This window comes from Ovis canadensis, chromosome X, assembly GCF_042477335.2.
Source record: "Ovis canadensis isolate MfBH-ARS-UI-01 breed Bighorn chromosome X, ARS-UI_OviCan_v2, whole genome shotgun sequence".
NCBI lineage: Eukaryota > Metazoa > Chordata > Mammalia > Artiodactyla > Bovidae > Ovis > Ovis canadensis.
In genome coordinates this window covers 32,896,034-32,919,829 of record NC_091727.1, presented here as the reverse complement: position 1 = coordinate 32,919,829, position 23,796 = coordinate 32,896,034, and the positions used below count along the sequence as shown (strand labels likewise).

General features: G+C 37.1%; 1 protein-coding gene across 7 annotated transcripts in view; it reads left to right on the top strand.

Annotated features, from left to right (window-relative positions):
* Window positions 1–23,796, top strand: part of DMD (dystrophin) — a 2,687,035-nt gene that overhangs the window by 1,405,869 nt on the left and 1,257,370 nt on the right. For all 7 annotated transcript variants that reach the window (XM_070291485.1, XM_070291489.1, XM_070291490.1 and 4 more), the window contains exon 43: window positions 5,031–5,203. In XM_070291485.1, the coding sequence (XP_070147586.1) occupies window positions 5,031–5,203 (173 nt within the window). The remainder of the gene's footprint in view (window positions 1–5,030; window positions 5,204–23,796) is intronic.

Below are 23,796 nucleotides of genomic sequence, written 5' to 3'. Positions count from 1 at the left end.
TAGAACATGTGGAGATGGGAGAAGATATATTACCCAACTGTATTTGTCATCTCATTTCCCCTTCTCAAAATCTGATGCCAGCTGCCTATTGAATACCTATAGTCTGATGACCCAAAGGCTTTTCATTGTCATCATACACACACACAGACACACACATACACACACAAGCATGTACACACAGAACCTGTTCATCCATCTGCAGTCCTTTTACTCAGATACCAGTATTCATTCAGATACTCAGGCCAGAAACCTGGGAGCTAGAGTCGTTCTTCCTCTTTATTCAATACACAGTCACTGACTTCTGCCAAGTTTCCTTCCTAAACCACCTTCTCAATTCAGCTCAAATATGAAGGCTGACTAGATTTTTTATAACCTTAACAATATTTTAAGTTTTGAGAGGTAGCATACAGTGCTATGTGTGCTTTTCTTGAAAATAATTAATGGATATTGGAAACATGTTGAAGATTTTTTTGGATGAGTTTATAAAATATTATATCAATTTGTTCAAAATAATATGGTTGAGGACGTGAATGAGTGGACATATACAGTGAAACAGTGTTGTCTATGGTTTTATAAGTGTTGGCAGTAGATGATAGATTCATGGGGGCTATTTGTACTGTTTTCTTTTTTTTTTCTTTTCTGCTTTTGTATATATTTGAAATTCATGTACGTGTCTGTGTATGTGTGAGACGATTCCCCACTGTCTACTGAATTACATGCAGTATTTTTAAAGCACATTGTTAATCATCTCCAGCTATTTCCAGACCCATCTTCCCTGATCCTATACATTTCTGAAAAGTCAGATTTGACTGCTCATGTTTCCTGTCTTTGCATGTGTATTAGCTGCTAAGTATGACATCCTTCCCACTTCAGCTACTCAGCTATGTATATCTACCCCAAATCCTACTTTCTTTATGAGCCCTTTCTGTGGCTTGTGACCACATATATGATTCATTCTTTTTCTGAATTTTGAAAAAAAAAATTTGGTACCATTTAGATCACTCATCAAATAATTTCTGAACATTTAGCTGGGATTTCTACACTATAACTGTTTCCTCCAGTTTTCCAAACCACACCCTCCCTTACCACCTCAATAAGACCAATTCAAAACTTACTGAAAACAAGTAAAACTGTGCTTCACCTACCTTTACTTTCTCCATATTGATCCTTATACATAGAAGAACTCAATGAATGTTTACTCAATTGACTTGTCTTAGACAATTCAGATAAGCAAAATAACCAAATTCATACTTGCAAGTCTAGACAAATATAGAAGATTTTGGCATTTTTTGAACACTGATATATTTTTGAAAAATTATTATGTAATAACACTGTGTTTTTTTTCCCCTTAAATACAATCTATGTTTAAAAAATTACGGAGTTGATTTTTGTGATGCTTTAACTTATTCAACACAAATGCACTGGGTACATACAGTGTACCAGGCATGTGTCTGAGCTCTGGAAACCCTGCACTCATAGGGTCGAGTCTAGTGATATAGAGAAACTAGTAGATAGGTAATCTCATATTAGTCATAAAGGCCATGAAGGAAAATGAACAAACAAGGAAAACAGAGTACTCAGGGCTGCTACTTAAAATGGAAAGGTAGAGAAAGCTCTTCTGATATGGAAAAGAAGTAAGGGAAACAGCCATTTAAGTTTCTTGGAGGGAAGAATTATTTTTGGCAGAAAGAACAGCAAATGCGGAAACCTCAAAGCAAGAGTACATTCAGCATGTTCGAGGAACACAAAGAGGCAAAAGGGCTGAAATGGTGTGCACTTGGAAGAGGGCTTCCCTGGCGGCTCAGCTGGTAAAGAATCCACCTGCAATGTGGGAGACCTGGGTTCGATCCCTGGGTCGGGAAGATCCCCTGGAGAAGGGAAAGACTACCCACTCCAGTATTCTGGCCTGGAGAATTCCATGGACTGTATAGTGCATGCTGTCACAAAGAGTCAGACACGACTGAGCAACTTTCACTTTTTGGAGGAGACTAAGGAAAAAGTAAGACTGGAATGGCAGGCAGCATACAACCAAGCTGTGCAGAACTTTGTAGGCCCTGATGAAGACTCTGGGTTTAGGTCTTACCTGGTCCAGTGCCTAGGACTCGGTACTTGCACTGCTGGGGCCCGAGTTTAATCCCTTTTCAGGGAACCGACATCCCACAAGTTGTGCCTCGTGGGCAAACAATAAATTTGATAAGGAGCATTTGAGAAGTGAAGTAATATGATTTGATTTGTGTTTCATACAAATTTCTGTGGCTATTGTGTGGAGAATTGATGGGAGAGGGTCAAGATAAGAAGCAGGAGGGTCATTTAGGTAGGAATTGAAATAATCCAGGTGAGAGACAAGGGTAGCTTATATCAGTTATAACAAGGGAGATGATGAGAAGAGGGCAAATTCTGGACATGTTCTTGGAAGTAGAGTCTATAGGATCATCCAGTAATATGAATATAGAGATTAAAAAAGAAGGATCAAGGAGGATTCCAAGGTGGTCAACCTGAATAACTGTTAATTGATATGTCATTTACTGAAATGAGGAAAATAATGGGAAGAGAAAGATAAGGGGATGCTGTTGAGAATGTGGTTGGGGCTATGTTAAGTTTGAGATGCTCCTGAGATATCCAAGTGTCAAGAAAGTTGTTGGAAGTATGAGTATGGATTTCAGAGTTGAGGTCATGGCTGGAGATGTAAGTTGGAGAGTCATTGTCATATTTATTGTTCAGTCACTCAGTCATGTCCAACTCTTTGTGACCCCCATTGACTTCAGCATGCCAGGCTTCCCTGTCCATCACCATCTCGTGGAGCTCGCTCAAACTCATGTCCATCGAGTCAGGGATGCCATCCAACCATTTCATCCTCTGTTGTCCCCTTCTCCTCCTGCATTCAATCTTTCCCAGCATCAGGGTCATTTCTAATGAGTCAGCTCTTCACATCAGGTGGCCTAAGGATTGGAGCTTCAGCTTCAGCATCAGTCCTTCCAATGAAGATTCAGGGTTGATTTCATTAGGACTGACTGGTTTGATGTCCTTGTAGTCCAAGGGACTCTCAAGAGTCTTCTCCAACACCACAGTTCAAAAATATCAATTCTTCAGTGCTCAGCCTTCTTTATGCTCCAACTCTCATATCCATACATAACTACTTGAAAAACCATAGCTTTGACTATACAGACCTTTTTCAGCAAAGTAATGTGTCCGCTTTTTAATATGATGTCTAGGTTTGCCATAGCTTTCCTTCCAAGCAACAGTTGTCTTTTTAAAATTTAATTATTTTTTTTTATTGAAGGATAATTGCTTTACAGAATTTTGTTGTTATCTATCAAACCTCAACAAGAATCAGCCATAGGTATACATATATCACCTTCCTTTTGAACCTCCCTCCCATCTCCTTCCCCATCCCAACCCTTAATTTCATGGATGCAGTCACCGTCTGTAGTGATTTTGAAGTCCAAAAAAATAAAGTTTGTCACTGTTTCCATTGTTTCCCCATATATTTGCTATGAAGTGATGGGACTGAACGAAAATTATGACCAACCTAGACAGCATATTAAAAAACAGAGACATTATTTTGCCAACAAAGGTCCATCTAGTCAAGGCTATGGTTTTTCCAGTGGTCATGTATGGATGTGAGAGTTGGACCATAAAGAAAGCTGAGTGCTGAAGAATTGATGCTTTTGAACTGCGGTGTTGGAGAAGATTCTTGAGAGTCCCTTGGACTGCAAGGAGATCCAACCAGTCCATTCTAAAGGAGATCAGTCCTGGGTGTTCATTGGAAGGACTGATGCTGAAGCTGAAACTCCAACACTTTGGCCATCTCATGCGAAGGTCTGACACATTGGAAAAGACCCTGATGCTGGGAAAGATTGAGTGCAGGAGGAGAAGGGGATGACTGAGGATGAGATAGTTGGATGGCATCACCGACTCAATGGACATGGGTTTGGGTGGACTCTGGGAGTTGGTGATGGACAGGGAGGCCTGGTGTGCTGCAGTTCATGGGGTCACAGAGAGTCAGAAACAACTGAGCGACTGAACTGAACTGAACTGATGAGACTGGATGCCATATTGTTACTTTTTTGAATGTTGACTTTTAAGCCAGCATCAAGAGGCTCTTTAGTTCCTCTTCGCTTTCTGCCATAAGGGTGGTTTTATCTGCATATCTGAGGTTATTGATATTTCTCCTGGACATCTTGATTCCAGCTGGCGCTTCATCCAGCCCAGCATCTTGCATGACGTATTCTGCGTATAACTTAAATAACAGGGTGACACTATACAGCCTTGAAATACCCCTTTCCTAATTCGCAACCAGTCTGTTGTTCCATGTCTGGTTCTAACTATTGCCTTCTTGACCTGCATACAGGTTTGCAGGAGTCAGATAAAGTGGTCTGATATTCCAATCTCTTTAAGAATTTTCCAGTTTGTGGGGATCCATGCAGTCAAAGGCTTTAGTGTAGTCAATGAAGCAGAAGTAGATGTTTTTCTGGAATCCTCTTGCTTTTTCTATGATCCAATGGATGTTGATCTCTGGTTCCTCCGACTTTTCTAAATCCATCTTGAACATCTGAGAGTTCTTGGTTCACGTACTATTTGAGGCCTAGCTTGGAGAATTTTGAGCATTGCAATATAGAGATTATTTAAAGTCATGCGACCAAGTAGGAGGTAATACAGATAGATCAGGAAAGATCTATGCTAGAGCACTCTAATATTAAGAGATTAGTAAGAGGAGAAAGATTCTGTAAAGGAAACTGAGAAGCTGTAGACAAGAAGGTAGAAGAAAAAACAGAAGAATTCAGGTTACAGAAGCCAAACAAAGAGTTTTAAGAAAGAGGGAGTGATTGCCAGTATCAAGATGAAGACTGAATTACCCATTCAAATTGGGCACGTTGAAATCAGCAGGCTTCAAGGCTAATGACTTTTAAAAGTCAGAAAATGCAAAATGCAAGACTGTTAGTTACTCTGGGTGTTGATACATTTCCTTTCTTCTCTTTGCATAGACAACTGAATCATTTCTGACTTGCTTTACAATTTCAATATTGCAGAATATAAAAGACAACCTGCAACAAATCTCAGGTCGGATTGATATCATTCACAATAAGAAGGCAGCAGCACTGCAAAGCGCCACAGCCCCGGAAAAGGCGAGGCTACAGGAAGCTCTCTCCAGGCTCGACTTCCAATGGGAAAGAGTGAACAAAATGTACAAGGACCGACAAGGGTAGGTACCACTTTCCTTTTACTAAAAGGAAATGATTATACCTATCTCCCAGGAATTCTAGAGTTCATGTCTATGCTCTTCATGACAAAGGAGATAGGGAAGAAGAGAGTGAGATGTATCACTATCACTGGGAAAAGGTAAGTGGAATCAGAATAAATGGTGATCTAGTTGAAACTAAGGAGCTGAATTCAACACATTTTTCAGAACCAAAGTTAGCATCATGTTGGAACACTATAATATCCTCAGAAATTTCAGGTCATGCCAAAACCAATTTAGTCATTGAGTTGAGGTGGTTTAAATAATTGTGCAGTATAATTTGTATACTTTTGGTCAACTTTGTATCCTATAGATTTATAATAGTTTGATATACTTACATTAATATATTGAAAATCTAAGCTAGCAACACGAAGTTGACTTTCATGTGTTGTTTCTATTTTGAAGGTGATCTTTTACATTTTCTGTCTCCCTACTATTTTGTCTCAAGGAATTTGATTTAAAATTATTAATTTTTCATGCTTCCTTAATTAAAATATCTAACTGTTGACCAAATTTTAAAAATTCACATACATTTCTTAGCCTCAGACCACAAGAAGGTGCTGTTTCCTCTTCTAATTTTAGGTGAAGCATAATAAAATTGTAATGGCTTAAAGCAGTTTCTTTCAAAGAGTTGTTTCAAGACAGAATTCTTCATTATTACTGGAGGAAATAAAATCATTTTTAATAATTACAAGGAACCTCTTTAATATCTCTCATATCTGACCCTTTCTTGATGTCTTTACTTCGTTTTTTGTTCTTAATTTACTACATTAGATTCCTAAATCAATACTTCTAGCATAAATCTCAGTGTTTCCAATGATCATGCCTTCTTTGCTCCCAATTATCTTTCATCCAGAATTGTTTTTCTGAAGTGTGAGAACTTCAGTGCTATCACCTCATTCCTGTTAGAACAAAGTCTAGATTCATTAATTTGAAACAAAAGGCTTTCACATGATCCCTGCTCATGTCAACCTCACCGTGTATTAATTCCTGCCTGCCTACAACTCCTCTGAATTCTGCTCTAGCAATATTAACTTGATTTAAAGATTTCCAAATGTCTTCTGCCCCCTCTGGCCTCCCTGCCTTCAAGTCTCATGTCAAATGTTATTTCCTTCTTCAAATCCTGAAAATATTAGTTGATCTTAGAAACTTAGATATCATTTTAACATTAATGTAATATAGTATCAGCATACAATTCATATAATTGCAAATGTTGCCAGACTCAGTGGCTACCTGTAGAGTGGGTGCATGCTAAATCACTTCAGTTGCGTCCAACTCTTTGCAACCCCATGGACTATATAGCCTGCCAGGTGCCTCTGTCCAAGGGATTTCCCAGGCAAGAATACTGGAGTGGGTTGCCATGCCTTCCTCCAGGGGATCTTCCCAGCCCAGGAATCAAACCCATGTCTCTTACATCCCCTGCATTGACAGGCAGGTTCTTTGCCACCAGTACCACCTGGGATGCCCCTGCTCCAAAGTCACGTTTTCCTAGAATTTACTATAGAGCAATATCTTTTTTTTACTTTTATGTCTCCTGCACAAGCTCCTGAAAGACCGAGATATGCTTTTGTCTTCTATAGACACTGACCATTCTTGCAGGAAGGCTGAGGTAAGACTTTCTGCTTTCTGAGACTACCCACCCCCAACTTTCAGTCATCTTTTGTCACTGAGCTAGGTATTTCCTTTTGACAGTCGTGCAGCTCTTTACCTTTCAGTTCACCTTCAACCATAGATTTGAAAAGAAGCGGATCCTCCAATGCCATTCTACAGAGAGAGTAAGCTGAATTCTCACCGCAGATCTGGGTGGCCTCTTTCCCATGTCTGGCAAATGATGGAGTGTCACTAACCCCAGTAGACTCACTCTTTACTTATCCAGATGCTGGAAAAGTATCCTCATTTTACTCAAATTAGACTTCTCTAGGAATTGGTCAGGAGCTGCTAAATTTCATGGGACTGTAGTCTAGTCTTGGGTAAAACTGTTTTAAGTTATTGTGTGTGAGTACAGACCCTAGAGTTCAACTTGCTTTGATATCCTGGCTTTGCTGCTGACTGGCTCTATGTCTTTGAGCAAGTTCCCTAACCTTTATGCTCCACAATTCCCTTATCTATAAAATGGGACAAAAATATTTACTAAGTCATAGAGTTGTTATGAGGATTAAATGATACAGTGTATGTCGAGTGTTTAGTGTATTGCTTCTACATAATGACTCAATCAAGCTTGGCAATTTTAATGTTAAAAATAATGGTTTCCTGGCTCTGATAGTCTTCATGCCTGTTAATTCTTTCTTATATGCTCTTGTATTTTTCTGAGCACCATAGAGAGCTGATTTAAATTCAGTCCCTGATTTGAAGAACTTCCCAGTGCTAGAGAGAAAATGGACAAACAGCCAATAAATTACAGGTTGATAGATACAAGCAATGCTGGATGGCGAGAACAAGATCCCTGGGGAGTAGAAAAGGAACATCTTACTCCGAGTCAGGAATAAAGCAAGGTCAATGGACCGTTCAAGGTTCTGAGTTACAACTAACAGAAAGAGACTCCGATTGCCTTAGGTAGAATTATATAATTAGAAGAATATCAGGTAACTCATGGAATCAATGGAAAGCCTGGGATCCAGGTGTAAATATGGGCAGAAATTGTCAAGGATGACTGATATATGCACCCAGAAACACACCAAGCATCAAGCTACAAGACAAATCTGAATTATAAACTGTTGTCATAGCCATGGTCCACTGGTACACCGGAGATACCATTGCCCCTCTATAGCAGTTGCAACTATCACTTCCCAAAAGTATCAAAATTATTACTTATTTTTGTGTCACTAATTTTAGAATTACATTTTCTTACAGAATTGCCAGATAAAGAAGGAGTTGTTTATTTTTTTTCTTCTGAAGGTCCAATTAGTGAATATTTTAGTGTTTGCAGATCATATAATCTCTACTCAACTCTGCTGTGAAGGGTGAAAGAAACCCTAGACAATGCATATACAAATGGGCATGGTTTATTCTAATAAAACTTTATAAAGGCAGGCAGTAGGTCAACTTTTGCTGGAGGGCCATAAATTGCCAACTTTTGTAATAAGGCATGCTTCAGTCATATAACTAGGTTATAATTGCTAGGGGTTAAGAAATATAAATAGCTGCAGTTTGGGCTCCATTTTTTGGAGTGGTAGTGGCAGTACTCTTGCCTGGAAAATCCCATGGATGGAGGAGCCTGGTAGGCTGCAGCCCATGGGGTCGCTAAGGGTCGGACACAACTGAGCGAATTCACTTTCACTTTTCACTTTCACACTTTGGAGAAGGAAATGGCAACCCACTCCAGTGTTCTTGCCTGGAGAATCCCAAGGATGGGGGAGCCTGGTGGGCTGCCGTCTATGGGGTCACACAGAGTCGGACACGACTGAAGCGACTTAGCAGCAGCAGCAGCGGTGGTAGTCAGGAATTTATCTCCCACCAAGCCCATATAATGGTAGATTCTTGAATCCTTATCAGTTAGAAGGTATATGTTTGTTTTTCAAATTAATATAGAGTTGATTTACAACGTTGTGCTAGTTTCTGATGTACAGCAAAGTAATTAAGTTATATATATATATATATGCATATATATGTATTGTTTTTCATATTCCTGTCCATAATGGTTTACTAGAGTATGTTGAACATATTTCTCTGTGCTATACATTCTGACCTTGTTGTTTATCTGTTTTATATGTAGTAGTTTGTATCTGCTAATCCCAAACTCCTAATTTATCCTCCCTTGACCCTCTTTCCCCTTTGGGAACCATCAGTTTGTTTTCTATGTCTGTGAGTCTGTTTCTGCTTTGTAAGTTAGCTTATGTTATTTATGTCATATTTTAGATTCCAGATATAAGTAGTATCATATATTTGTCTTTCTCTGTATAACTTATTTCACTTGATATGCCAATCTCTAGGCCCAGCCATGTTCTGCAAATGATATTATTTCATTCCTTTTGACAGATGAGTAGTATTCCATTGTGTATATGGACCACACCTTCTTTATCCACTCGTCTGTTGATGGACATTTAGGTTATTTCCATGTCTTGGCTACTGTAAAGAATGTTTCTGTGAGCATTGAGATGTGTGCAGCTTTTTGAATTAGAGCTTTTTTCTGGATATATTCCTAAGAGTGGGATTTCTGGATCATATGGTAATTATATTTTTAGCTTTATAAGGAACCTCCAGACTATTCTCCATAGTGGCTGTACCAATGTACATTCACACCAGCAGTGTAGAAGGTTTCCCTTTTTTCCACATCCTCTCAAGCTTTTGTTATTGTAGACTTGTTATTGGTGGTCATGTGACTCATGTGAGGTGGTACGTAATTGTAGTTTTGATTTGTATTTCTCTCATAAATCGAGGCTATTCATTCTTAAATAGACAAATGTACAGCATTCGTGTTGGGTTCTCAACAAAAATCTACTATTTGTTTTTGTTTTTTTTTAATAAGTCAGCTTGTGGTTAAAACAAAATACTTTGAACCAGTAAGAAGGCATTAGTATATTTTCGGGTATGAGCCAGTTATGATAATGCATCATTCAGCTATTGCCATAATATGATGATACAAATCACCCCTAAAACTCTATAACTTAAAACAAGCCTTTGTTCTCATGCTTATGGATCTTTAGGTTGCCTGTGTTTTGTCTGACTTAGGCTGAATGTGGCTGGACAGCTGTTTCAAGTGATGGGTGAGCTAGGCTATGCCCCAGGATGTGTGTTTCCTCCCTATGGCTTTATTCTGGGCTTTATATGAAGGACCAGTGGCATATTCTTCTCATGACACATCACCAGAGCATGACCTAAGCCTAATCTCCTAAGAGCATGTATGGCCTATGATTGTATTAAGCTGCTCACATTCCATTGGCAACAGCAAACCTGACATAATAGAATGGGGGAAGTAGTCTCTTGCTACAGTGAACAGGAAAGAACAATAAATACTTGCTGACTAATAATTCAAACTATTATAGATAGTTAATAATTAATAATGAAGGATTCTTTAGAGCTTGAAAATACCTTAGTGATTTTATCCTGCTTCATTATTTTATCAGTTCAGTTCAGTCATTCAGTCGTGTCTGCCTCTTTGTGATCCCATGGACTGCAGCACACCAGACTTCCCTGTCCATCACCAGTTCCCGAAGCTTGCTCAAACTCATGTCCATCAAGTCGGTGATGCCATCCAGCCATCTCATCCTTTGTCATGCCCGTCTTCTGCCTTCAGTCTTTCCCAGCCTCAGGATCTTTTCCAATGAGTCAGTTCTTTGTATCAGGTAGCCAAAGTATTGGAGCTTCAGCGTCAGTCCTTCCAGTGAACACTCAGGACTGATCTCCTTTAGGATGGACTGGTTGGATCTCCTTGCAGTCGAAGAGACTCTCAAGAGTCTTCTCCAACACCACAGTTCAAAAGCATCAATTCTTCGGCACTCAGCTTTCTTTATGGTACAGCTCTCACATCCATACATGACTACTGGAAAAACCATAGTTTTGACTAGATGGACCTTTGTCAACCACAAAGATGTTAAGTGACTTGCCCAAACACATGCTTCAGTGGCACATACGCATATTTCTATTTCATCAAAATATTTCACTCTAATATATTTACATAGCTTACTCAGAAGTAATTTGCAAACAGGAGAAAATGCAGTAGTCTCTTGGCATTCCTGAGGCATAGCTTCTGAGACCATCATTAACCACCGAATTCTAAGTGCCATGATGGCAAAACTCACCTCCATTAAATGTCATAGAGTAAAACAGACATTACTGTCTATGTTGATGCAAGTAGAGAATTAAAAGCCAGATTAACTTGTTACAACTTACTCATTATCTAGGAGACCTGCCTCCATACATTGCCTTCCAGCAAATAGAATTTCAACTTGTACCTCAGGAAAGTAACAAATCCTCAAATTATTAAAAGTGGGTCCTTTCCATGGAAACACAGATAGGGCAGTAAATATTAAATCTATGAATCACATGTGTGCATGTACATATCCATGTATACTGACAGATAATCCATGTAGATAGAAACATGTATTTACATATATAAATATTTAATGAGAAATTAACTGATGCTAAATGCTGTTTCCATCTATTTCTTAGTAGATTACTTACTGTTGCTAAAAGAAACACATGAAAAATGAAACAATTAACATAATATATACCTAGTATTAGAGAAACAATGTACTTTCCTTGTTTCCAAAAGCACTTGAGGGCTGACCAATACCAATACAGATACCCTGTTGTCTTTTTTTCGGATACTGCCTTTCCTAGCCCTCAAACCATTAACAAATTTGTCTGATTTTCAGGAAATTACTCCTCAAGTCTTAGAGGATAGCACAAATCAAGTAAGATAATGAAAGCAAAAGTAATTTGTAGACTACAAATTGCTCTATAGCCATAAGATGGCATTATTGTGTAACAACAAGATTCTGGTCTGACAGTATGAGGACATTTAAGAAATCAAATTCTATTACCAGTGATTTTTCATAAAGTAAGAAACAGGAAAAGCCATGTTGTGTTAAAGAAGCCAGACACAGAAGAATATATGTTGTATGATTTCATTGAAATAAAGCTCAAAAAAAGGCCTATCAAGGGTTAAAGTTCAGGTATGATTATTTTTGTGGGGAGTAGTAATTAACAAGGACAGGAGCGAGTTCTGGGGTTTGAATAATGTTTTATTTATTCATCTGGATACTGGTTGCATTAATAATTTCCCTTAAGAAAATGTATAGAAGTATACACTTGTGATTTGTATATTTTTCTGTGTGTATGCTTTACTCAAATGAAATTTACACTTACATTTTTTAAAATAATTAACACATTTTTAAGTACAAGAATCCCTAACCTCAGAATGTTTAGAAAAAGATGGAGTTTTAAGAAAAAGCACGTTATATTGTGTTATTTTTGGCATTTCCCCATGGACCTCTGAAAGGTTTATAATTGATCAGTACAGACTCTTAAGTTTGTGGGCACCACTGCTCTAGAGAAAGATTTCCTGAATGCTGGGAGCACAGTGCCACTTGTCAACAGGATGCTGGAGATGGGAGAGCTGGAACTGCTTCCCTGGGGATTTCTCCTTTGTTTAGCTCTCTTTGTGTCAAGCCCACAGTATTAATGTGCTCACAGACTCTCACTGCCATTTGTAATACATGAAGGAAAATGAGACAATGAAAAAAATGAAGAAATGAAAGGAGAGAAAACAAAAAAAGAAAGAAATTGGACTTGAAGAGAAAGTGCCTTGATCGCCTCTGTATTCAGATTCTGGGGGACAAGCATGCCATTCTGCAAGCCCATTCCACATGCAACTTTCCCATAAGCATTGGCTATCTCACTGGTAATTTTTCTAATGAAGCTTTCAGTAAATATTTTTCTCTCATGTCAAGGTGAGGGAAATAACCATACAGAACTCACAGAGGGAAAGAATAATATATTAATCCTTATGGCATCTCCATACAGTTTTCTCCTCTAAAGTGGAAGCTAGAGGGACAGATGTATAATCTGGGAGCTTTTCCAGAATTGTTTGTTCCTAAATAAGACATTCAGCGATAGCAGCATTAGCAGCCTCTTCTATTTGTCACAATGCCATATGTAGTTGGGAAGATACATGAGAAGCACACACAGGATCCTGACAACTCAGGAAAGATCAACATTGCAGTCTTAGAATTAGTCTCTACTAAATGTAAAAAAATTCATGCCAGATTGAATCTTCATTTCTCCTCCCAGGTATATGTGTAAGTGCCAGTACATAATTTTTACTGTAGTTTTTTGAACTTGGTAGAATTAAGAAGTAAGAGGTTAAAAAAAAAAAACCTGAATATGGATTTTTTTTTTTTTTACATCTCATTTTACAATTGCTTCTGTACTGACCAGGGGAGAGTGTTCTCATCCATTCATTCATGGGGACCCTGCAGAGGTAGATGAGTTAAATTGAGGAAGATGACAGTTTCTACGTTTATGTCCCACTTTTTCATGCTGTTGAGACCATGGTATATGGGGAAGGCTTCTGTTTTGATTTTCAATCAAATATGTTTTTGAAAATCAGCACTTATTAAATAATTGATTCCATAGAATTCATTTTTAGAACTTAGTTATCTATGTCGAGAAAATATGTTTTTATCTCCAAAGATATATTAAGAAACATACATAGACACACATATATACTCACCAATTCACCTAAACACTGGAAATATTTAAAAGCTTATTGTTAAGCTTAAAGTGTTTCCCTGTTAAGCATCTTGTTCTCTATCTGCTCCCCTCCATTTGTCTACACTGATTGGTCAGTTTTATTTTATTAGTTACTTGAAGTTAGAAACCATATCATTTTTGCCTCTTAGTACAGTTCCCTGTAGAGCACATTTGGTTAATAAATACTATTTGATGATAATGATGATGAAAACTATAATTTGACAGCATTGATGTATATGCCAAAAATAAATCATCAAAACTTTAGGAAAGGCAAATCTTTTACTAACCTGTCATTTGCTATAATTTCCATGCATGAAGCTCAGCCTCTACACTGCCTTCCCTGGCCTATTTCCTCTTGCGTATTTCAATTAGGGATCACCTCTTCCTGCATACTAGCTTCTTTGTCATGCTACTCTCTAAAAGTGTTTATGTTTCTGCTGGGGCTCTGTAAAATCTAAATTAATCCCTAGCTATTGTGCATATCTTTCACAGACCAGTTGTTATACCTTGCACACCACTGAGAGAGCCATTGTGAGCCAAATAGAGGAGTCTTTTGTTTCTACCCAGAAGCCCAAAATGAAGTCTATGATTTGACTTCTGATGCCAATTACTTGGAGGTTTTACTACCAAAGGCAAAGCTATAAACCACAAAAGGTTAATCTCATATAGTTGGTGTTAGAAAGTATTTAATGTTAACATAGTGACTGTCAAACCATCTCATTAAAACAAGCCAATGGGCAACAAACAAGATCTTTATTCTGCAATCCTAGTGTTTGAAACTCTGTCTGAAAAGCAAGCCATTCATGATACAGTGTCATTTGAATTAGATACCTAAACTAGTCTTTGGTTTATATGTCTTTGTTTACATACAATTTATTTGAATTTTTTAGTCGTTGAGGACATTTGGTAAAGGAATTGAATGAAAGGGATCTGTTGTATTTATTTCGTAAAAGGGCTTTTTGAAATATATTAAATATAAGTTTGTTTCTGCCCATCAGCATACCTCCTGTATGTTCCTCTTGCTAGTTCAAAGCACTCAAGAATTGCAGAGTGATTTGCTTTTTATGATAGCCATTTTATACAGGATCATTTTGCCTTATATCTTTAACATTTTCAGATTCTTATAAATCTTTACAGTTCACTTAGAGGTTAGTTTAAAACTTGCTTCAGATAAGAAATTGACTAGATATAAAATTCACATAATCTCAGAGTTAACCATAGATCAATATCCTGAATCTTTTTCTCAAAGTAATTGAACATTTTTGTTTCCCAGGATAGCTGTAGACACACATTTCCATTCTTCACCATAGATGATTCTACTTTTTCATTGTACAGGGGGCTATAGTTTGCTTGTTTCTTATCTAAATAAACTCATATTTTCATCACTGCCAAAGGGAAAAAGGTTCTAGTATAGACAATAACTTGAAACCTCTAAGACTAGCCTCATTTTGGAAATAATGCCACTATTTGACTTTCCTCACTGTATGTTTCTTGGTTTTATTATGCCACAAACTCCCCTTCTCCAAAGATACACACACACATTTTCCTCCCTCTACACAGGATAGATGAGTTTTAGAAGAAAGCAAAATTGTACTAAATGTAGCTTTTCTAGGAATTTGCTCAATCAATTAGAATTTGTTTTGGTTGAGGGTAACAGAAGCACAAGGGAGCCATGCCTTCACTAAGAAAGAAGCATTTATTTCTCTCCTTAAAACCCTAGGAGTATACAGTCCAAGCAGGTGGGATGACTCTACTGATTCTTATGTTCTATCTAGCTCATCATGTGGGCTCTCATCTCCACATTGCAAGATGGAACACCTACCATGTTCACGTTCCAGAAGTAGGATGGAAAGAGGTAGGAAGAAGGAGCAAAGGATTCACACCAATAGTCTTTTAGGGAAGTTCCCTGGGAGCTGCCACATTTTATTTACACTTACACTTTATTGGCCTAAATCAGTCACATGACTACACCAAAGCTGGAAGGGAGACTAGGAAATGTTGCATTTATTCCTGAATATGATGTACTCTGCCAAAAATTATACAGTTATAGAGAAGTGAGTTTGAGTAGGCTCTGGGAGTTGGTGATGGACAGGGAAGCCTGGCGTGCTACAGTCCATGGGGTTGCAAAGAGTCAGACACGACTGAGCTACTGAACTGAACTGTAGAGAAGTGGGAGCATGGATATTGGAAGAGAACTAACAGTCTTTAATGTGTATATAGAGAAAATGTCTTTTGTTGTGTTTTTTAAAGAGCCCTAAGAAATACATGAGCTTCCCAGCTCGTGCTAGTGATAAAGAGCCCGCCTGCCAATGCAGGAGACACAGGAGACGTGGGTTTGATCCCTGGGTCGGTAAGATCCACTGGGGAAGGGCATGGTAACCCACTCCAGTATTCTTGCCTGGAAAATCCCATGGATTGAGGACCCTGGCAGGCTGTGGTCCATAGGGTTGCAAAGAATCAGACACAATTAAAGCTACAAAGTATAGCTTTGTTGAGTGTTATTTTCTTTCCCTGCATTCTTTCATAATTTTATGAGCTCTGATTGAGTAAACAGCTTACTGTGGCTTCCTGAATTCTGCAAATATAAAAGTAAAAAGTTTTCATCATTGCCCAATACCCATTTGTTCTATCTCTCCATAACTTCAAAACAAAGTTTAATTAATTAATTTTTGCTTGACTCTTACCCCTTTCCAACAAAGCCACAGCTTAGCTGAGTAAAGACATGGATAATTGGTTTTCATAGTACACCTAGGTTACATTTTCTCTACTTACTTTCTTTGACTAAAGTTGAATCATCTGTAAGTTGTAGTGGTTTAGATCACTGACTCCAAGTATATCCACCATAAAATAAGGATCCGAGACTAAAGCTAAAATTATGAAAATGCACTGAAGCTTCAGGACATCCCCCTTTCTGGACATGTAACATGTATGTTACTTAAAAGTAAAGAACTTCTATTTTAGCAACACCTTCATGCCAGACAGGTATTCAGTGCTTTACATATATGATTTCACCCTCAGGAGAACTTTATTTTCAGATAAGGAACTTGAGGTTTAGAGGGAACAAATAATTGTCCCAAGATCACATAGGAATATATGCAAGAGCCTATATTCCTATGTGATCTCTTATCTCTGTGCCCCTGGTCTCCTATGTATTTCATTAGGATTTCTTATGTTCAAGGATGATATTCTCTGTTTCAGATGTCAATCTTTAGTAGCAGAAACAAGGATATATTTATATAAACATTTTAAACTCTTATATCTGAAACCACAGTGTTTCAAAGAGATGTATTTGGAAGGTGGTATATTCACATTCAATATCTTCTAGAAAAACAAACCATGATTCTATCAGGTGCTTTGCAAAGCCAAGTATTTAAGAATCCCTTCAGTTGCTTGAGAAACCCTGTATGTTCTTTGGTAATAGTCAAAGTCCTGTTTATCACTCAGGACCAAATGCAAATGTCACTATTTGGAATCATTTGCTCATCTCAATCAATTATTTCACTTTCTGTGTTCTAGAATCCTCTTGTACTGCTCTTAGAAGTGCTTCTCATAAGTTTGTATGTCTTACATAACTATGTGCAACTCTTTACCATCCATTTTGTTCCTATAGGACAGAAACTGTGCCATATACCCTCTGTCACCCCTAAGCCAAACACAGTATAATACCATGATAGCTGCTCAGTACATATTAATTCTTAAATTGACGAATCCTTACAAGAAAATGATAAGTTTCTCACTCTGAAGTTATAATATTTTGGAATGAATGAATTTCCATTATAGTCTTTTTTTTAATTTACCAAGAATTTCATTTCCAATATAGTTTATTCAGTAGTGTATTTATGGAGGGTAAATGTCCTCATATTTATTTTCATTTTTCTGTAATGAAGCTGAATTATGACTTTGAAGTATAGATATAGTAATACAAGAATAATCTGAGATCTTGATATGTTCTTATAATTATGGTATTTGAGAGAAGTGAATAGACTCTTCTAAGATAAATATACCCATTAGCTACTAAAGTCAATATAACTTTCTGGTGGAAGGCAACAAACTTTTTGTTCATTTGTTTACTTGCTTGCTTATTTTAACTTCTGCTGTTGGTGGGGAGAGTGTGATTTGTTACCATTACAAAATTCTAACACTTTAAAAAAAATCTGTTTACTCTGTGAGAATTGCAAATTCTTGCCTGTAAGGCAGTTTTCACAAGAATTATTTTCTTATTAGTTTTAGCTTATCCATGGACAGTCTCAAATTCCTCTTGAAAACATCAATTTCCTCAAGGGAAAACTGCCCATTACAAGCAAAAGATGTGGTTTTTGAGACATTTCTGCTTGAAACAACACATTTTGGAATATCCTATGTGGTTTCCTAGAATGGTTAGATACTTAGCAATAATAGATGGACATTTGAAAAGTCTTACTATTTGAATAATTTTTATGTTTGAATCAATGTAAGTTGTAAATTTTTTACAAAACGTGAATTATGTATGTTTAGCTTCTTTTGAAATGCTGCATGTTTTTGTATCATTTGCCTTCCTCTAATAATCAGAGATAACATTTAAAATCAAGAGTTGTCATCTCTTTTTCTGAGATAAGCAGAGATACAGTTCTGTAATCTTTATGGAGACTTTCTATAAAATAGCACCATGATTAGGACATTTATGTCAGCTCTCATATTTGTCTTATCCTTTTTCACCTACCACCCAGTAATGTAAGAGTGACCCAAAGTAGCTTTCCATTGGACGCTTAACAAAGTTTGCCAGTAATGGTCAGATACTGCCATAATAATTCTGTGTAACAAACACATTCCCAAATAACTGAGTAATTATTCTCATGCTTAGAGAGTAAGGCTCTTTTTTTAGCCTGTGGGACTGTAGGTTGAATGAATAGACCTGAGCTGTGTGTTTTCCTCTGGGGCCCAGGTTGGAATGGCAGCAGATACTTGGTACATATTCTTCCATGGAACAGTCTGGAAGTTCTCAGAAGGGCAAACAGAAATGTGTAATGGTTCTAAAGACCTTAACTCGAAACTGACAAAGTACCTCTTTAGGTCCACATCCAATGGTCAAAGCAAGTCACGTGGCAAGCCAAAGTGCAGGAGCAGAGGAATGCACTCTGCTTACCATGAGGCCATGTCAAGAATGAGATACATGATAATACTACAGAATAGAATTGGGAACAACAGTATAAAATAATACTACCAGAGTAGAATATTACAGCATCAGTAAACTTTTTTGATTGTGGATGTCTAATTATTGGGGAAACCCCAATCTCCAGCTTATTGATTCCACTTGAAAATGTATTCTGAATCCATTTTTCCACAAGTTTAATCTCTAATACAATTCACGTGGGTTCTTCTATTTTGTTGTGTTCAGTCACTCAGTTGTATCTGACTCTTTGTGACCCATAGACTGTAGCACTCCAGGCTTCCCTGTCCTTTACCATATCCCAGAGCTTACTCAAACTAATCCATTGAGTCCACACCATCTCATCTTCTGTCATCCCCTTCTCCTCCTGCCCTCAGTCTTTCCCATCATCAGGGTCTTTTCCAATGAGTCAGCTCATTGCATCAGTTGGCCAAAGTATTGGAGCTTCAGCATCAATCCTTGCAATGAATATTCAGAGTTGATTTCCTTTAAGACTGACTGGTTTGATCTCCTTCCTGTTAAAGGGACTCTCAAGGGTCTTCTATTTTACCAAAGGAAAACTGGTATTTAAAAGCAAATGTTTAAAGACCCCTGAAAAAATTATTGTATTTAGTGTATTAAAACTAACCTGAAGTCAGAGTTTTATTTACCAACTTGAGAGTCTCCTTGTGCTTTGGCATCCTTGGAAGTTGGATTTCTGAATAGCATCATGACTTTCCATACCCAGCTGTCGGCTACTTGAAAGTACCATAAGCTGACTATCACGGCTCACAGTATACCCTTGAAGAGGGCCATCTGGTTTATGTCTCTTGGCAAAATTTGTTTAAAAACAAGCAGCTGCATGACAAAGTAAGAAGGAGTCTCTGTCTAGCTGTGGTAAATAAGTAGGTTTGCAATGCACATAATAAAGCATTTTCTAATTCAAGCCAACACTTCTGAAAGGGAAACATTCTTTTCTCACAAATAAAACGCCACAGAATTCAATGACAGGAAGGGACTTCATCAGATTTATATTTTAGCAGCTTAAGGGTATGAGAAAAATAAACAAAATAAAGCCTGTTTATGATGAGGTACAACCTTCTGGTAATAACTAACTTTTATATGCTTATATAGAATCTAATGCTTGGAAATTGTTTTACTTATATCAGAATTCAAATTTCTTAAAGACCTGTCCTTTGAAACCCTACTATTAGTTGGTTTTTAATAATTTACTGAATGTGCTTTCTTTCCTTCTACTAGGTCTCTGTATCCCTACTCTGTCTCAAAGAACACATGCTACATTTTTTTGAAAAGCATAAATGGATTTTCCAATCCAGTTACATGTGTTCCCTTAACTCACTACAGGGTCAGACTAGCTTTGATTAAGACGACCCAGAGGGATGGTATGGGGAGAAAGGAGGAGGGGTTCAGGATGGGGAACACGTGTATACCCGTGGCGGATTCATGGTGATATATGACAAAACCAATATAATATTGTAAAGTAATTAACCTCCAATTAAAATAAATAAATTTATATTAAAAGAAAGAATTGATTTGGGTCTTAAACATTTGGAGGTTAAGAATGTCTTGGTTTGGCTTCCTCTGAAAGCAAATCCTGAGACAAGCATTTGAGTTTAGGTCGTTGATTTGGGAGGTGACCTCAGAAAGTTGTGAGAGAGTAGTGAGGTGGTAAGAAAATTAAGAGTTAATGGCTGTTGAACCTCAGCCAGGGTACACTGAACTCTCAAGAACCAAGAAAATGGGTGACATTCCAACTGGGTCTTAGCATCCTGGAGGGGGGCGGGGCAAGGGAGGGCATTATTCCTTTAAATTAGGCTACTGCACTACTTTATCCAGCTGTTTATTCTTTTGCATATGTGAGCTACTTTTCTGATTCCTGCAGTTCTCTGGATCCAAATTTAATCCTAAGCATTTGCATTCTGATATTTGTGTGACTTTCTCATTATTCCTCATTGACATGTTTGTTTACTCTTTTACCAATGTTTACTTTTGTTGTCAGCATATACTTAACTGTAGTTAGGTCTTTGAATTGCTGAGTTTTGCTTTACAACTGTAAATTGGATTTGGATATAGTTTTTTTTTTTTAAGTGGGATTCACACTAGTCAGTGACATAATTCAAACTAGAAACTGAAAATTGTAGACACAATCCTGCTTAAGTGAAATTCTCGAATGGCATAAGAGGCTTAAATTTGTCTTTTCTATCACCAATAAATATTTGGGAGATTTGTAAAAGGATTAATTTAAGAAAATTGTATTAGTATGCCAACTTTATTCCAAGTTGTCTGCAAACTATCCAACTGTCTTGTCTCTAGTGTCAAAAGACAAGTTAAAATTATGATTCCTTTTATACGGTTGTAGAATCTGAGAAGGTCTCTATTACTTGTTTGGATCAGCATGCATGGTGTTGGTTAGACATTCATTACTCATTCTAGCATTTTAAAAGTTAAGTCCTGAAAGATCAAAACACAATTCTTTGAATATCCCTAGAGAATTTAAGAATAAATTAGTTCTCACTAGACATGAATGAAGACAAATTTTACTCATTAGTTAATTTTACCTCGTGATCAAAATACTTTGCAAAATAAAAATCACTTGATTCATGAGTCACAGCATGAAGAGTAATAAGAAGGATTAGAGATCTAGAAGACTGGGAAAAAATGATGACAGAAAAAGAAAGAGGCATTTGATATGTATAAAGTTTAAGGGAAACATGAGCAAGGCTTGAAGCATTTTAAGGTTGAAGAACACAGGAAAATGAGATAAGTGAAGTTAAATGAAAATCCTTTTTTTTTTAACTGAAAGAAAGAGAACTGCAAATTGTGTGAAGGTTGTTTTGCTTTGTTTCTTAATAAGGAAGTACCTGTGGAAAATCTGGGAAATTAGGAAAGCTAGACTTTTATAACTGTGATGTTTCAAAGGTCACAAAGGAAATTAAATTTTGGATTGGGTTTAAAAGCACTGGAATTACTTCCAGTCCTATTTTTACAGAATGCTGTATAAAGCAAGAAAATAGATCACAGCCTAGCTAAAGGGGAATATTCAGGTTGTCACTGACTTCAGTACAGACTGCCTCATGGTCCCTTTGGCTGTGATGACATATGGATCATGGAAGACATGACCAAGTATGATTTTAATAATCATTATTATACAGCCATTTATTGACTGGGATGGACCATATGTCTTCTTGAAGTTATAAGAAAAGGTACTAAGAAATATACCTTGTGTGAAGACTACACTATCAGCCTCATCAATGGCCATAAAATCAGATCCCTTATCTGTATAACATTTCAGTATTTCTTCTGTTGCTTTGAAACATCTTACTCATAAGATATGCCCTTTATCAATGATATTTTCCAATAACTTTTATAGGGGATAACTTTGTTGATATTAAAAATATAATAAGCATGAGATGTTTTCCATGAACTAGCTCTCTAAATGACTTTCATGATAACATGTCTGCCCATATGGTCTGAATCTTTGTATCAAAGAATGCCCATGGACAGAACTTAAAATACTTATCTCACAAAGTTTCTATTATTAATAAGATAAAGTAATTTGAAGACAAAAAATAAAGATAAAAATGCCGTTTAGCTTTAGTAAGTAAACTGAGAAAGTAAAATGCACTGATTATACTGCCTTTAAATATATGTATATATGGGTTGTTTTTATACACTAAGAAAATCTATAGGCATTTTGGTTTTCATTCTGCTGAAAGCAAGTCTCTTGGACTGTCTGAAGATAGTTTGGAAATGCACTTCATTTACATTTCTTCATTTGGATGTCAAACTTATGAAATATTTTTAAAATCAATACCTAAGGTGTAGATGAGAGTTGATAGAGAAGGAAAGAAGAATTGTTTCTGTTATTGAAGCCTTGTTTCCCTCCTCATGTCGGTCATTAGATGGAAGATGTCTATTACCACTCAATATGCTGGATGAAGTTCTGGTAAAAGAAATTTTTTCCTTTCTCTCATTTGTCTCCCAGGGCTAACATGTGTTTCATGTTGCTAGGTAGTGAAAATCAATTGAGGTTTTCATGGAAATTGTTCTCTTCATCCTAAGGAAAGAATTCTAATGGCAATTTCATTTAGTGAAAAATGACCCTGGAAAGTTAGCATCTAATTAATGCCATATTTGTTAGCATTATTATTTTAATAAATTTACAAAATAAGAGGCCACATTTTGCCAAGCTTCTGGCAGTAATAGTAGAGAAATGCAGTTTCTCCTGGCATGTGTTCATATTATTTTGACATGGTGGATGGATCTAGTAAGATTGATAACAAAATGTTGTGCCTTCGTGTACTAAAATTTAATGACAGTTATTCTGCCAAGCATGAAAATGTCCCTAATAGCTGACATTCTGCAAAAGATTCTCTGTTAATCACATGCCAAGTGTTCACCATATCTCTTTCCTGAGTCTTTTTTTAAACAGTTATAGCCTGTGTCTTGTTCCAGAAATCTAGTAACAAAGTGAATGAGCAGAACAACAAAAAAAGATCTGTTGTATATAATGTCTTTATGCATAATGATAGAAATTTTCATGATGTTATTTAGGTGACATCTTCAGGTATGTAGCTTTTTTTGGTGCACTTTTAATTTTCAGCATAAAATGTGTTGTCTTGGACAGGGTTCCTCAAGAAACAGACTCTGAGACAGTGATTTCTACTGGGAAGTGCTCTAAAAACAATGCCTGGGAGAGAATAAAGGGAATGGGATTGGACAGATGGAAGCACTGAAGATGTGTTGCCATTACAAGAGAGATCTCAGCTAGTCCCATTTGGAGTTGGGATGGTCATTTAGAATATTCCTGAGTGAGGCAAAGAGGTTGGATATTTGTGGCCCTAAATCCATCTATCATTGAATATGTCTCCCACTTACCCACTGCAAGGCTCTATAATCTTGGGCACGGAAGCTCCTATCTTCTGAGGAAAACTTCTGAGAAGGCTTAAATGGTAATTTGTTAGCAGATAACACTACAACAATGAGAGAAATGCATGCTTCATTTGTAATTCATGACTTTGGGCGACACATCACAGCATCCACTATAGTAGTCAGTTGCCCTTGTTGAAGCATAAATTAAATATTTTATACCTAGTAATGCATCTTGGTAGTGATAGAGCCCAGCTACTAACCTTTTTAATAGTTTTATTGAGGTATAGCTGGCATACAATAAACCTTACCATGTTTAAATAATCCAATTTGACAAGTGTTTATAGGT